Below are 17393 nucleotides of genomic sequence, written 5' to 3'. Positions count from 1 at the left end.
ATATAGATGCAGCCATAACTCATCCTTTCCTTGAGTTCTAATCAAGAAATATAACCCATCTCACTAACCCAGGGATTGAAATGAAATTTGGATGATCTTGATCTTTGTTTTTTTCTCTTTATCTAGATCTTCATTTTTTAATCTCTTTTTTTGATTACTTGTTGAATTCTTGGGAAACAGAAGAAACAAAGGGAAATTAAGTCCCTTCCAATTTTGTTGATCAATAGCTTAAGCCTTTTCTTTGTTGGACTTTCTCAAAGTAGTTGGTAAAGTATATTGAAATTCCAAGAACCCTAACATTGATCTGGCTTATTCTTTTCCACATAGTCATGGGAATTTGGACACAGAATACCTGATAATTCATTTAACACATGAGTAAGTGGAAAATAAGAGAGAGCAAAGGATGGTAAATTCAGAACCTTTCAAAACTTAATTAAATATTCCCAGATTGGGACTCTTCTCTAAGAATCTGTTCTATGTGTGTCATATGTGCAAACATGTGCTCCTGGGTGGGAATGTGCTCTTTTCAGTTGATACTATAAAGAAGCATTTTCAGAATAGGGAAGACAAGAAACCCAGATGAATGTCATTCATTCCACTTCTGTTCAAACAGAATAACCCTCTAACCCATCCTAAATAAATAGAAGTCTCCACTGTGCTAAAAGTTCTCTAAGCAATTAGATTTTACAACCTCTCTTAGTCACCCCCTCCCAGATTATTGCCAAAGTTCACCCTGAATGTTCTTTCACACTGCTGATGGGATGACAGGTCAATAAAACCTCTCAGAAAAACAATTTGGAGAAAAAGTATTAAGAGTCTTAAGGATGTCATCCTCTTCGACCCTGTAAGTTTACTTTATAGTTGTGTCCTAATGAAATATAAAAATACTAATAATGCTATATAAATATATAGGTCTTTAAATACATTTTTTAATAAAAGCAAATAATTGGAAATGCACTAAGTATAGTGCATTAGTATAGTTGGTTAAACCTTATTTAAGTCCAAATAATAGAATATTATCTCGACAGATTACATATACACAAAGTTAAATGTTAAAATGATACATTTATCTGTCTCATTATTGGCTAAGGCCCTAAAAAGCAGAGGATAAATAACAGGGAGCAAGTATTTCCACATACCTACACTGCCCAGGAAGAGGGCAGTTAACATTTGCAAGGGAAACCTTCAACCAGTAGGAGATGGATATCGTTGGATAAATGTCCTAACCTCTCAGGATCTGGAGGGACAACTCTGTGATACATTTCACATAGTTTTTCAGAGAGTTTCCAGTAGGATTGATCCTCAGTTGTCCACAGCAATAATTAGCTCAGAAACATACTCTTTATTCTCTTTCTCTTCTGTTCCATATACCCTATCCCCTCACTCCTGCTTCCTGGAATCTACTTTCCAGTATGAAACCTATACTCGAGTCCTCATTTCAGACTCTGTTGGAGGGTGAGTAAAAAGAAGTCACCCCCAAAATGTAACACCCTCTTGAGCTCAGGTTTTTGGATATCAACACTCAGGAAGAAAATTATCTTCATTGAACTTCTGTTTATTCGGTCTCTCTCCCAAAGCAAGGAAACAAAATGAAAATGTGGATGTCTGCTTCAAATGAGGGAAAGGGGAGTAGGGGAGTGCCAAGGACACATACAAACTAGTAATTCAGTGAATTGTCCTGACACAACATTATCACCATCACTGTCATTATTATTATCAAATACCAAAGAGACAGAAGTCAACCAGGGTTCTGGCAGGCCAGATTTACAACACTGGGAAAAGATTGATGGGGCCAGTACTTGTTTAAGGCAATTTCTCTTTCTAACACAACCATCTTGCTGCTCCAGATTATAAAGAAGGGAACCATGTTTTAGAGACCACAGTGTGATACCCACCAAAATATGCTGAGTGCCGGGGATGGAAGGACTATGATTTGTTTCAAGTCTCTTGTTCCCAACATGGAACACAAGTCACATTTAGAGAAACCATTTGTAGCTCTGATCTCTTTTTCCCCTCATGGAAGCTTCGAGGGGAAATATAGATTCTGAGGCTAGGATTGAAGTGGGCTTGATGTGTAGTCTTGGGGATCTGAACTGGCATACAAAAGAAAAACAGCTGTCTTATATACAATCTTCGATACTTATCCTTGGCTCCTGCCTGGAATGTCAAACTGGCCTCTGGACTGTTTGATAAATGTGGACAATAGAGAAGTGGAACCAACAGCCTCGGTAGTGGTAGATCTCAAAGGTTTAGGACAAAATTTACAAAGTCAATGTCTTCAAGATCCAGTCTGGTTATCTAAGCGAAACAAGCAGAGATTGTGGAGATCATGTCGAATTGAAGAGTGCAAACTCTACCTAAAAAGTACTTTTGAACTCTTGTCAGTTGGAACCTAGCATTGCCAGGCAAAATTTTAAGAGCAACCAAGTAAAAAATCTAGAATTTACATGAATGCTGCCGACCTCAATGGTGGCAACCATTCAAAAAAAAAAAATTTTTTTTTTTGCCCACCTCGTGTTGGCCTGAATAGTGTGTCAAAGAAAATACATTTGTGGCCTATAGTTGGCTTCTAAACCATCAACTGGACATACATTAGTGGAATAAAATAATCTACTGTAGTTGGAGCATGTATGGAAAAGCCCATATTAATGAACAACTATAAATTTTTGAAAAGCAGAAAGAATGGAGAAAAATTTTAGGAAATCAGTTGCAAAAAGGAAAAAGGGATGGCATTCAAATTTATAAGCTTATGAATTTCAATTTGGGGCCCATTTGAACACCTGCTATTATAATGTATAAGGATAATGGTGACTGTGGCATCATGACCACATCACATCACAGGAGGTCCTGACCCTACCAATAGCCAGTTAACTGCCTTCTTCCTGTCACTGGCTTAACTCCCTGAGAGACATCTGGTTTAAGACTAGTAGGTCCGTGTCCCACCTGCACTCCCCTACTTCAACTTCCCCCAAAATGACCGCTGGTTCACTGAATAAAGAAATTCAGAAAGAGACAAAGGCCCCAAAATTGAAAGAACAAACCACTACAAAGGTTAATGAACTTCTTTAGAAAAGGAGGAGTAAAATTAAGTTGACACTTAAACAGAACCTCAAAGATGGTGGATCCTAGAACAAGCAGAGCCAGGACAATCTCTCCCCTGAAAGGAGAAAGAACATTAAGAACATGCTTAAACCAAGCATGCCGTGGTCTGGGGACAGCCAACTGACCTGGAGTCTGAAAGATCCTTCCCCATGTGGGAAGGCCACCCTCCCCTCCACACCCCCACTCTTATTAGGGATTTCTGGACCCAAGGGTAGGTAGGACGACGACCATGTCCAGCTTGAAGCAGCTAGAGAAGCACGAGACCTTCGCCCATTGTCCTTTATAAGATTATAAAGGGTCTTAAGTCTGAGAGGGAGGGATTGTTATTTTTTATTGTTAAAATGATTAATTAATTAATTAATTAATTAAATTTTTTTTTTTTAAAGAAGAATATATGAGGGGATGAGGCGGGAGAGCTTGTATGTACAACCAATGGACATGGACTTGAGGGGGGGATTGCTACGGGATGGGGGGTGCTGGGCGGAGGGGAGCAAAGGGGAGAAAGTTGGAACTATTGTAGCAATATAATCAATAAAATATACTTAAAAAAAAAGAACGTGCTATTAACTCGTGGTTTGTTTTTTTTTCAAGTTAGTCATTCAGACTGTTTCAATTGTAAAATTGAGGTAATTGTTACCTGAATGGTACAACTGAGATAAATAAAATAATGGTTAGTACAAGCTCTAGACATTTTTGTAAAGTTTTATTGGAACATGACCATGGCCATTCATTTACTATGATGGTTGCTTTCTCCTGCAAAGACGAAAATATGTTCAAATGGCCCTCTCACTTGATGTAGCTCACAAAAGCTTCTGTAAAATGTAACTTGGGTCATAATTTATTGCTTCATACAGGACTTTTATCAATATATATTTAAAGTGTTAGATGAGATAATTTGAAGTTCTCCACATTTAATTTCATGCTTTGGGCACCTGGTAAGCAGGTCTTCCTGCACTGTTACTTTGACTCTAGACTCTAAGCTCTTGGAGAACATATGTATGTGGACAGGCCAAGATCTATGTAAATTTGGCAAAAATAATGACTGTTTTATAGATAGCTGGCAGAGAAGGCTACTCACTTCCTTCGCTTTGTTTTATTTTCCAGAGACTACACCAGTATATGCATAACATATTATTACAACACACTATCACGAGATACAGTATAACATAATATTACAAGATATACTTATAACTAGTGGTATAACTATAACATATTATTACAATGTAATATGTTACTATAACATACTAACATGTCTCTGCTCCTCAGTCCAGGGACACCTGCCATAGAATCTTCAAATTACCCTCTCCTGACCCCCATACTAAGAAAAAAAGTGAACCATATTTCATGAGGAACAAAAAACTCACCAACATCTAGGAAATATGACAAATCCCTAGAGTCTACCTAAGTTGGCTGAGCAATAAAAGGCAGTCTCTGTGTCTTTTCCAGTCACTGCATCTTTCATATCCCAAAGAAGATCAGAGAATTGAGTTTTGAGACCTCAGCCATATAGATTAGCTTTGGTCTTGCTGGCACATGATTTTAAGGACTCCCCAGGGTGGGGAGGCAGGCTGTACTTAGAAGAACTTCTGCAGCTTTATTATGATGGTTTGGAAAGAAGAGATGACCTGATACTTTTATGTCAATTATACAATGTTCAGGTTCAATTATATGAGGAATTCTACACAGCTATCAGAATTATTTTACTCCAAAGAGGCCCAACACTTCATTGTATCTAGAATACACCATTGGGGGAAACTTAAGGATGCTGTCCTTCAAAAAGTTTCAAATACACATATGCCATTCTAAGCCTATGTTATGTTTTTACCCTTCTACAGGTTTACAATTACAGGCTTCATGTTGACATGCCCTAGGCTTGTTGCTAGAAAATAAGTATCTCATAACTATATGAGGTGATGATTACCTGGTAACGGGTTTTCTGGTTGTGTACTGTAAAAGATCTATCAAACCAAGTAAGCTCCTTTTATATCCAGAAAGCATCTCAACCTATTCCAAACCAAAACACAACCATACATTTCATTAGCAAATCTCCTCAACAGGAACAAAGGAGAAAACTAAATATTTCCCCATACCTCGCTTGATTATTCCTCTACATATCACCTCATTTATCCTATTATAAGAAGAAAGACTAGGATGCTCTAGATTGTCACAGGTCAATCTCGAGCTAAATAAAAACACACATAACATTTGTCAGTGAAAGGAGAGAAATTTTATTTAGAGACCTGGGGCAGAGATGGATAATCAAAGATGACTATGGTGGTCTTGGGCCTGCACCAAAAGAAGCTTGGCTCATCGTTGGCCATGGGAGAGAACATGTCATAGAAAAACATGGATTCAAGAAGCTTCTTCCACCAGAGCACTGACATATGCTGCTTACTAAGGAGACAAGAATGAGAAAGTGTAGGATTTATACTCAGGAAAACCATGTATTTTTCATATAGCGATCTCCCCAGCTCAGCTTCCCAGAGATTCCATTAGATATAAGGTTTCAAAGAGCTTGAGAAACCCACCTTCTAAAAGGTAGGTCCAAGGGTTATGTCAACCTCTCTACTGAATGGGCAAGTTTAGAAGGAAGTTCTATAGCACAAAGAGGACAAGCAATGAACACAGTTTGGTTCTTTGAAGGATTGATGGGGAAGAGGGGGAAAGAGTTGGTTTTCAGAGAGAAGGGGGAGTGCTAGGGAAGAGCTGGAGAGAGTCTTTGGAAGGCAAATAGGGAGCTATGCTTTGACAAAGGCATGCCATTTTGGAACACCTTCCAAGCTATAATGACAATTCCTCAGAAAATATCATCAATACCTTGTCTTCCTGTTCTTTCCCCGGCATGACTTCTTTGTTTTTTGTCTGTGTGGTAAATCCTTCAGATGGCATGCTGCACACTTACATCTACAGGATTGTACTGTCTTCTTACGTTCCCCAACTTTGGCCATCAGATGGATTCTTGTTGAAATAGTAGCTTCTGCCTGCTCCCTCCCACCCTCCCCAAGTCCATTTTTTCAAACTAGCCCATTCATCACTCCCTTTATATATGGAGACAAAAGGCCATGACATAGACCCTCTTGTTAAAAAGACCTGATGATTGATGATGCTTTGTCACAATGGCTGAAAGTCAACAGAAGAGGCTGGTTGGGTGGTTGGAAAGTATTGAGACAACTGGGTAAAATCTGAGGCATTTGGATAAAGTCAAGAAAATACCTCTTAGAATTGCTAAAATCAACTGCCTGCCCTTTGGTATAGCCTGTAAGAACCTCCCTAAATGATCCAAACCAAGTAAAATTCTTCTGGCCTTTTAGAGATAAGTCCAGCATTTTTAAAGTGTTTATCTGCTGACATATTTAGGTATGCATTCCTGGTTCCATTGTCTTATTTCTAGAAAGAGTTCTTTAGCAAGGACTTAAACAATATAGAATTTCCAAAATAAATTTATTGATGTCTAAGAGGCATACTATAAATTGCACATACTTTAAATATACAACTCAATAAGTACTCTCAGAGGTACACACCCATGAGCCTATCACCACAAATCAAGGTAATAAGGTATCCTCTTCACTCCCAAAGTTTCCCTGTTCCCCTTCATAATCTTTCCTTCTTGCCCCTCCTCAGCCCCCACTTTAATCCCCAACGATGTAGAATTCAAAGTTGTAGTCCAACTTTTTAATCTACTACCTTGTGCCATCCCCCAGAACCCCACAAAGATACAGTTTCATCCTCAAGAAGCTCAATGTCTAGGAAGAGAAGACATGCATACAAATAAAAAAATCTGGAAAGAATCTGGTAACTGATACAAAATGTGCTGAAAAGATGAATAATGGGAGTTCATTGAAGAAGTAATCATATATCTTGGGACATCTGTTTTGAGTTTTGAAGGACATATAGGAGTTTAGTAGGTAAATATGCCAAAAAAAAAAAAAAAATAGCAGTATAAGTAGGATACTGAGTTTTCTACCAACACCTGTACTTTTTCTACTTTTAAATAACCCCATTTGACCAAAATAGCAAAGGTTGCCCGAAGAAGAGAATAAAAGACTTGGGTAGAAAGCAAGGTTTGGATTAAGAGATTGAATTTGAAAAGTGAAATATTATGGTAAAAACGAACTACCTCTTATAGACAATAAGGAGTGACATGGTTAGTCTTGTTCTAGAAGTTCCACTGGACAAGAGGTCTCATGAATAAAAAGACTTATGCAGAGTTCACAATAATACAATCCAAGGGTAGCAAGGATTAATCAAGGGCTGCCACCCTGGATCATGGAAAATGTGGGTATCAGGAAGGAATATTCAGCAAGCACCAAAAAGAAGAAAGAAGAACACACCTGAATGTTTGTTGGGTGGTGTCATGCAGAAGGGGGAGGCTAGCAGGGAGTACCCAAGAGATAAGTCATCTTCTCTCTTCTTTCAAACCTGGCTTCAAGCACACCTTCTGAAGAAAGGCTCTAATGGTTCACCACCTTAAAGAGAGCCAACCTCACAGAGGGAGAGTGACAATCCAAGCACCTCCTACAGTTCCGCTAATTTCTTGCCTCTTGCCGACTCTAAGAGGCAGGTAATTCTCCAGTACTACATTTCCTACATAAGACCTAAGGTTTTAGTCCTGGGAAAGGCAGCCAAGTTTGGAAAGAGAGAGAGAGGAAGAAAGAGAGGATGATAGAGTTGTATTTTAACTACCTGTATACATATTTACAAAGATAAGTTTAATTTAGTTTCTGTCTTCTTTTTCATGTTAAAAGGTAATAATAATGAGGTTGTTCCCATACCCAAAGGCCTGAGATTTTTAAGATAAAAGGCCTGGAGTTTATGATCATGATATTACATCTAAGGGATGGCTTGATAGAGCAATCAATTTATTCATCCAAATTTGTATTGAGGATCTGCAGCTGTATACCTAATCTCATCTCTGGCCCTTTGTGTTTCTGTACTCTTTTCAATGTGTGCATGGGGGCACGGGTCATCATGAGGGATGGGCAAAAAGGAAGTGATGGGGATGTTTTCATGGGATCCCAAATCATAGCTAAAATATTCCTGAAAACTCATCAGCCAGGTGTATATCAACATGGACTCCCCTCCCCCTAGAATGCTCACTTTGTGAACATATTTTCATTCAAGAACTTTGTTTTGATAAACAATAAGAATTTATTGTCAAGAATTTATTGAGAACCTCTTGTGTGCTTATCTTTGTGCGATGTGCTTAAATAGAGAATGTAAAATAGGCAAGAAACAATCTTATGTAAACTATTTCAGTTTCTTATAAAAGAAGACCCTCAGATACTTGGTTTACTTGTTGTAAGATTTTGGGCAAGTTACTTAACCACGCTGATCCTGGAATAGGGCAATATTAGTACCCACCTCATGGGGTTTATGTAACAATTAAGTAAATGGTTAATATCTCTAGAGTATTTGGCATATTCCTGCCACTGTTCCAAGCACAAGCTATTCTCTTGGCTCTATGCTCCCAGAGTGTAAGGCGCATAAAGTGAGGCCGAAAGATGAAGTGACAAAGGCCAGTCAAGACTGGATGTCTGTCCCAAACTGTGGACTTACCGATAGCTGAAAGAGGAGGTTGAGGTCGAGAAGGGGTGAAGGACACACGGGTAAAGTGAAGCTAGAACAAGGAAAAGACCTGTTATTTTTTATGCCAGAGCAACAGTGGTTAAATAAAGTCTCCTCTTTTGAGAAGCTTGGAGAGGGTGATTGCTAGAGAGAGGCTCACCTCCCTGTGCTCAAAACCACCTCCACCCTCTACTACCTCACCTCCTCTCTCTCTTCTGCTCACTGCACTTGTGACCAAACCCCCTACTCTGTCTCTGTATGAACCTAATTGCCAAATGCTCTACTAGGTTAAATGAGGACTGAAAAGTGAGATGAGGCTCCTCAAGTATTCTTCGCAGTCCCTGACACTTAGTAGGTTCCTCAGTAAGTGTTACAGCTACCCCAAGTTTGGTAGTTTCCATCTTTGAACTCCTTACTGTTATTTCACAAGCCCACTCTTCCTAAATTGTCTTCTGTTCTCCTTCTTCAGCTCTCTCTTCTGAAAAAAACCTAATGGCTGATAAATCCTATAATTGCATTCCTCGTCCCTCTTATCTTCTCCCATAGATTCAACTACACAAAACTCTACTTTGCCAATGCCCAAATCTATGTCACCAGCCCCAGTTGCTCTTCTGAGCTACAGTTACTTATTTCCAATTTGTCTACCCTGCATCTAAGTGAGTACATGATCTCTCTAGTAGGCATCTCAACTTGCACAAAACCAAAACCTATTTCCTGCCCTTGTATCCACCTAGCAGTCATTATCTCAGGGCAGAAGACTGGGTTTCAAACCCTCTTTTCACAGCCCCTCACATCTTATCAGTCATCTCAATATTTTATAATATGCTCTTTCTTTTCCATTCCCATCACTGACTTGGGTCAGTCTCTTCTGGACTTTGATATTCCAGACTTTCGTTCCTATTTCTCTTCATGATAAACGTTAAGTAAAAATGGCTTTCCCTAGGTGATTACTATCTCCACCTCCCTCCCTTCCATTTCAGCAAATACATTAGGAGGCACACACAAGCACTACAGTTAAGTAGATTTAAATCTGCATTTAAATCCCACCTCTGCTGCTTAGTATTTTTATGTCCTTGAACAATTTCCAACTGGGCAATGAGTTTTCTCATTCATAAAAGAATAGAATTGCCAATAAGTTCCTGTGCTTCTGATTTTAACTAAAAGAAGATTTTTAAGACCAGGAGAAATAAAATAATCTGTCCAAGTATAGTAGATTGAAAATTTGTATAACTAAATGTTGAAAAGAATCATCGTGGGTCTCACTCTTCAGCCCTCCTCCTGTAGATTGCCTGCTGACCTCATATGGACTTTGTGACATCTCAGAATGGAAAAGTCTAGGTCACAGTTGCTAGTTTCCTTAGAGGTGACACTCACTCCTCCGCCCCCATCTAAAGGCTCTGAATACCATCGTTGGGTAAATAAATGGAAAGCTCATGTCAAGTTCTAACATCTACTATGACTAAGTGCAATCACCTAAGACTCAATGTGCTTCCAGTAGGGGCATAGAAGTAAACGCCACCAATGAGAGCGTGAGGGAGAAGGAAGAAGATGACAGCAATTGGCAAGGCCTTTGAATGTGTGGTCCTAAGGTTGTGTAGGAGGAGTATAGAGAATAGATGAAGGAAGGGGGGGGGGGCTGCAGAGAGGAGCTGGTGATGGAGTCGTTACTGAAGATGCACATGGCAAGTACCCATCAAGCCCCCATTATGAATCAGACATTGACCAACTCTCTTGGACTATAAGGACGAATGTGATAGGTATCTTTCAATGTAGTTATCTGGATGTTTACCATAAGAAGTGCCTTAAGTTAGGAGGACAGGACGGGCTTCATGGGCTCAGGACCCGTGCAGTCACAAAGACCCTGTGTTCAGGGGACTTTGAGCTTGGTCTATGCTCTGCTGTCACCATCTTGAAAGTATTTTTTTTTTAACAAAAGGCCAGCCTATTCATTTTGCCCTGAGTGCATAAATAACGTAGCTAATTCCAGGGAGACATATAGAGCTGACATCACAGGAAGTTCCAAGTAACCCAGGCCAAATCACAGCTAAAAATTTAACAAAATCATAAAGGAAAAGGACAAGTTGCCCTTGTGTGCCCACCTGAAGACTCTTCCACCTTAACCAGAAACCTTTATAACCTCAATTTTGTCTGTTTCTTACAACATGAAGAAAGTGCCTCTATCGCTGTTGAAGAACAGTAGTTTACTGATGAAACAAGTATTTCTACCTGGTGACAGAGTCCTCGCCAGAACTCCAAAACATTTTGGTGGCATTACCTTCCATATTCCCTCCCAGAACAGCAATAAGGTTGCTCAGCACAGTGAATTTTTTTATTAATAAAATATGATAACTGCAATGCTCAAAGAATCTGGGTCTTTCTCTGGTCCTTACTGAAAATGAAGGCTTGTTTTGAAGATTTCATAAAGCAAGTCAACCCTGCTATCCCAACATAGGGTCTGTGAAATGCAAAGTGCCCCTAAACCTTTGTGTTTTAGGCCACAGAATTTGAGGACTAGAAAGAGCAGTGAAGGAGTTTCTTTGTTTCTTTTATTTAGTATAAATGCAACAGAGTCTTCTTTTTCAAATATGAGAATTCTACAGAAGGGAACAATGGGGAAACCAAGTAGGCAGTGATACTGTCAGGTAAATCTTATTTGTCAGTTCCACTTTTTAAGATCCTTAAGGGGCAAAATAAAGTTATGTTTCCAACCTATCTCCTCTTCTTTTTTAACCTGTGCTGATAACTGTCAAGAATAGAAAGTAGAATTTCATTAAGTCAAAGAAATATGACTAAATTTGTGATGTTCTCTTTTGACCCAACTTTGATCAGTAGAGTTATAATAAGCACTTATGGTTAAAATAATCCAGAAATATTGAGTATTTCCTCTGGCCAAGGTATCCTACCATTATATCGATCACAATGCTTTGAAAGCATCAATTATGAAGGAAGATGATCTTCATGTCACAATTTCAGTCTGTCTCTCCGGTCCTTTTCCCATTTTGTTGGCAACTCAGGCCACTTTTACAGGCCAGGTGTCCTCAAATTCAATGACATGATTATCACTAGTGGGAAGGATGATTTAAACAGGGCAAGGGCCCCTGGCATGTGTCTCTCCAAACATGAAGGGAGAAGAGAGAAGCAGAGAAAAAAAAGAACAGAAACAAAAAAGGCCAGAAATCTCAACAGTAGTGCTTTCTGGCACAGTGACAAGAAGCCTGTACTGGGAATTAGGAGATCTGGGCTTGAGATCCAACTTTGACTATAATTTGTGTCTTTGGCTAAGTTACCCTTCATCCCCAGACTTATTTATTATGAAATTGTTCTCTAGCAACCTTCACAACTCAAAGTGCCTTATTCCAGTTGGTAGATGAATTGAAACACATCTTTTCTAAACTCCATATGTGGCCAAATGATTGAATATGTGTGATGTATTCTCATACCATAACAACCCCTTTCTAATACCCTAGGATGTAGCCCTATACATCCTATACTATATTCTCAGTGTATTTTTGGAAGGGGCAGCTTCTTCTTCACTTGTTATAGACAGGGATTAAGGTCAGTGGGGGGCAAGGGAGCGGTTAGTGTGAAAATATCATTTGGAACCTTCTGAAGCATAAATTGTGGATTTTCTTTGTGTATTATTCAACCACATGGCCTTAAAAAGAAATGAAAAGAGTAAATAATTTTTCATATGTCCAAAAGTAACAAAAATAAACCTAGTGAAAATCTGAATTCTCACCAAATGAGAATTTTAAATTTGTCCAGAGGACTTTCAAGTTCACACCCTGCCTCTAAGAACTCACTAGTTATTCCCAATTCTTTCTCTCCCTTCATAATTAGATCCCTTCACTGTAATCTTAGAAGCACATGTAAGACAGAAAAAAACAAATAGAACTGATAATCAAAGCCAGTTCTATTTTTAAGTCACATAGGGAAGGCAGTATGGAGTAGTGGGCAGTCTTCGACTTGGGGATCAACAATCTTGGGTCTGGCCATGGCTTTTGAGCTGCCTAGTGCAGCCCTTAGACAAGCCTCTTGGTCTTCCCAAAGAGGGGGTCCAGATGGCTCCTGAGGAACTGCCTAGGACTGCTTTTGTAATAAGTCCCCTACTTTTCAGCAACCTGATCTCTCTATTCCTGGAAAAAAGAAATTGCTTATGGAATAACAGTTTGGAAACACAGTCAGAACTCATGGGAAAGAAGCCTGGAGGAAAAAATGGGAAAGAACTTCAACAAATCTTCAGATAGAAGCTAGGCCATTCTCAAAACCAAGATGCTCCCTTGATTCCCAGAACTGGATAGGAAGAGGTTGGTTGAGTTAAGATCCTGCCTACTTTTTCTCTGAAAACCACTCCTTGGCCTTGGGCTCTGGTTTCTCTTTATCACCTATTAGAGACATCAGATGAATCCTGAGTTCAGAGAACTCTGCTTCTTGGGAAGACCCCTCTCTAGAATGCTTTCTCCCTTTCCACTCTGCCTTGAGCCCCCTTTGTCTGCCTGAATAGCAGCAGCAAGAGCAAAAAAGAAACAGCATGCATGTGAACAGGATAAAAGGTCCCAATCACCCAGCTGAGGTCAACATCTGGAGAGATTTAGGTTCAGAGAGGGATTCAGACTGAGTCATCAACATGTGTAAGGACTGTTAGTGACTCTTCCATGTTCACTCTTAATGAGTTCCAATTCCTGGCCTGCTGGGAAGATCCAACCCTGGGAAGAAGACATCCATTGGACTCTCCCTGAAAACTAATGAAGTGGATTTAAATTGGAGATGAGACCCAACTAGAGACCCAAAACAGTGACTTCTGAGGTTTGTTCATTCCTAAACTACTAAAAGGGCCAATGGGAACACTGACCTCCAAGCTCTTCCACAGTGCCACTTGGCCATCCTTTTAGGAGATAAAGACACCATTCTGTCCATCCACCTGTCTCCAGATAAGACAACCCTCAGTCCCAAGAAAGAAGACGTTGATAGCTTCTCTTCTAGACGCCAAGGATTCTGTTCTCCCTCTATGTCCCCATAGCTCTCAGAAAATATCTATTTCCTTTCATCAAGAGAAGCAAAAGTTAAGACCCACAAGAAAGCCAAAGTATGGGTGTGTCTGTTACTTCTGTGTGGGATTATTTGAAATAACTCATGTAGCTATTCTGTGCCTCAGCGTTTTCATCCAAAAAGAAAAATGGGCTTCTGGTCCAGATGGCCCTGGGCTCACTGAGGGTCAGGAGTGAACTCATTGTGCTCTATCAAATTGTCATTGGGTCAAGCAACGCTGGGGCAGAAACAGAAACAGAAACAGAGATAAGCAGAGGTGCCCAATGTTCAACCCTGCTCTGTCCTCACTCCAGGAGGTCTGACACAGAAGCCAACTCAAACACTCCACAGTCTCACCCCCAACTGGCTTTCAGATCTCTGCCTTCAGCACTGGGCTTTGTGCTGCTGAGTTTCTCAGCATGGTGTCTGAAACCAGAACCACTCCTTAACCCTCTGCTTTTTCATTTGTTTTTCATCAGTTCTCGAGTCTTCCCTGTGATCTCGGCTTCTCGGCTCCTCCTTGGCAGAGTGGGTCTTTTGGGGATGGAAATAAGTTGGGTGAGTAGTATCACCCAGACTCCAGGACCATCCAGAAAATGCCTGTCAAATGAGAGACCAGCAGAGTGAGCACGGTCAGACATGTGAGGTCTCCACCTGGAGCACTAGAGGGTCCATTGTTGAGACAATGTCTTTTTTCCCTACCCTGTCTAGAAATGCGCCTACTCAATACACAATGTCATTCTGTGTTGTACTGTCTGCCTCATAATACCAAAAGTGGCTAGAATGAACCTGTGATAAATGCAGTAGAAATAAAAATATAGTCCCTAACCAGAAGGAGTCTGCCACGGAAGTCATATAATCTCAGAGATTACTTAACCTAGCTGACTTACTTACAAAAACAAGAGAGCCAAAGTCAGGACCAGAGCCAAGACACAGTACCCTCTGTTGAGATCACTCATTCACATGACATCACAGCATGGGCATAAAACACGGTCTTGTACCATTGACGTTGGTAGTCCAGACTTTAAAGGTAGTGTTAGAAGACCAAGGACTTCGAACAAATTTCAAAGAACAATAAAAAATTGAAAAGTCAGGAAAGTCTTCCTTGTAGAGGTGGGACAAAACAGGGAGAAGTGGGATAGTCAGAAACAGAACAGTTTTAATTTATTCAAAAAATGTTTCATAAATCCTTATTAAGCTTCTTACTCTGTGGCAGGACTGTCCAATGCCTGGAAATATACAGCAGTGAACATAATTTTTAAATTCCTGCTTTCATGAAACTTGCTTGTAGAAAGAACTAGACTCTTATCTCTTTGGGTAAAAATCACCTCCAACGGAAGATCCTCAGAGAGCACTGCTTGGAAACAAAAAAAATGGAAAGTGTCACTTGAAAGAATTTGGATTTCAAAACATGATTTGTCATCTTATCTATAGACATAAAAATACAGGGAGTGGGACTTAAACTACATTCTTTTATTCGACAAACTTCTGCTGAGAACCCCCTGCATGCCAGGTGCTTGGTTCTTGAGTAAGGATAATGGCAAGGGAGAGAGAAGGAGGAACAGAATGTAGTAATTAAGGTCCACTGAAATTTTTTTTCAAAAGGATTCTATATAAGACATAAGAAAGGAAGAAGAAAAGATTGGATGATGAGTCCATTATCAAGGAAGTTGGGAATGGTGGATATTTTCAGCTCAGGCTTCTACTTTGAGCTCCAGATCCACAGACACAACAATTATTCAATACCTTTATTTGAAAATCTCAAAGGCACTTCAAACTCAAAATGTCTCAGATTGAGATACATGATAGCCACAGCCCCCATGACTGGCCTTTATCTCAGTGAGTAGCACCAGCCGCCAGATAGCTGCAATAGACAGAAACACCTTTGACACCCTCTGCTCTCACCAATGAAATCCAATCCATCATCAAGTTATCATCTCTCATCCATATCTCTTCATCCCATTTCCCTGTCCAGGCCTACACCATTATCAGATATTTTTCTCTCCATAACCTCTACTACTTTATACACTTCACTTTTGCATTAATTCATCCCTCACCCAGCAGCCTCTAATCTCATCATGTTATCCTCTTAAATATTTTTCATGGCTTCCCACTGTACTGGAGCCTCATCTGTTTTCTACCTCTTTCCAACCTCATCCTGCACCATACTGGGAAGTAATTATTCACTGATTTGTGTAGATGTCAGATTAATGGCTTTCTCCCTGACTAAGTTGAAAGCTCTATGAACACAGAGTCTACTTCTGTTTTCATTGACTATTATTTTCTTATCACCATTGGTTAAGCCAATGGTTCTCAGCCAGGGGTGCTCCTCCCTCCAAGGTAACATTTGGAAACATTTTTGATTCTCACAGCTGTAGGGGCTCTACTGGCATCAAATGGGCAAAGCCCAGGGGTGTTGGCAAACATCCTGCAAAGCACAGTCCACAAAATTACTCAGCCCATAATGTCAGCAGAGCTGAGGCTGAGAAATCCTGATTTAGATGAAAGAGAGGGAATGTTTGTGCTTTGATCACATTAAATTGGATTTGCTAGAGTCAGGCCCATATAGAAACATATTTATTATTTCCCAATGCTGTAGAGAGACTTAAATAGACATGGGTATACAGGCACTCAACAAACATTAAATTTCCTAAAGGCAGGAGACACCTATATAATGGCCATTGCAATCCTCAGAAGCTCAGCACAGGACTGGAATTTAGTTGTTCAATAACACCTGTCTAGAAAGCTTCATTTAACATAAAAAGGACCTCAAAATTGAGGGTAACTTCAAGCTTCATTAGAGGGGCCACCTTATTTTCCATATATGACCAAAGTGTGACAAAGGCTAGTGACAGCACAATGGAGCCCCACCCACCTGCTAAGCCACACCCCTTTACAATCACAATGGCTAAGGCCTTAAATACCCAGACTTGCCACCTCCCCTGCAAGGCTCCTCACTTTTGCCGAAAGTACAATGTCGACCAGCCGCAAGTTAAAGAGTCACGGTGTGAGGAGAGGCAAGAACAGATCTCCTCACAAGGGAGTCAAGAAGGGTGGCAGCAGAAGAAAACACCGGAAGAGTAGCCTGAAGAATAGAAAACGAGGCGATGAAGGTGAGTGAGGGATGAGTAGAACTTTAAAACAGGGGCAACTTGTTGCCCCAAGGCCCTCCCTCTTGAAATTAGCTCTCTTAGGACCCTGAACTCTCAGTCTAAGAATTTCATTTCCATTTAAATTCATATTTGGGCAGGAAGAGGATGATGAGGTGTATTCCTACTGATGTCTGTGTCCCAAACATGTCTTTCCCCCACAGCCAATCGCAATTACCGCTCCCACGTGTGTCCCCACTAGTGGGCTCTGCTCTGGTGGACTTCAAATAACACCAGGCAGCAACAAGAAGGCAACAGAAGAGGACTGTCAAAAAGACCTGAAGTTAGAACACAGTCAGAGAATAACCTATCCTGTGGGTAAAATACCAATCGTGATCGAAATGAAGAATGTATAATGTTGACTGTTCCTCGCCAACATCTCAATAAAATTCTGAAAACTGAAAAGTATGTTTATGTTGATCTTTGGTTGAAAAAGGTTTTTGAGCCCTGGCTGCTGTGGCTCAGTGGATTGAGCGTTGGCCTGTGAGCCAAGTGTCCCTGGTTCGATTCCCAGTCAGGGCACATGACTAGGTTGCACGTCAGCTCCCC

The 17393-nt window shown here is 40.2% G+C and overlaps 1 protein-coding gene across 1 annotated transcript; it reads left to right on the top strand.

Moving 5' to 3' along the window:
- Positions 1 to 16666: 16666 nt before the first annotated feature.
- On the top strand, positions 16667 to 17146 carry TNP1 (transition protein 1). The gene is made up of 2 exons (XM_090268846.1): positions 16667 to 16808; positions 17009 to 17146. Exons 1-2 carry the CDS (start codon positions 16670 to 16672, stop codon positions 17044 to 17046), a joined length of 177 nt encoding a protein of 58 aa, XP_090124972.1. The 5' UTR covers positions 16667 to 16669; the 3' UTR covers positions 17047 to 17146.
- The last annotated feature ends 247 nt before the right edge of the window (positions 17147 to 17393 follow it).

The sequence above is a fragment of the Furipterus horrens genome, unplaced genomic scaffold (assembly GCF_987537825.1).
Source record: "Furipterus horrens unplaced genomic scaffold, mFurHor1.1.pri manual_scaffold_1, whole genome shotgun sequence".
In the NCBI taxonomy this organism is placed as follows: Eukaryota; Metazoa; Chordata; class Mammalia; order Chiroptera; family Furipteridae; genus Furipterus; species Furipterus horrens.
This window is presented reverse-complemented; position numbering and strand designations above follow the sequence as displayed.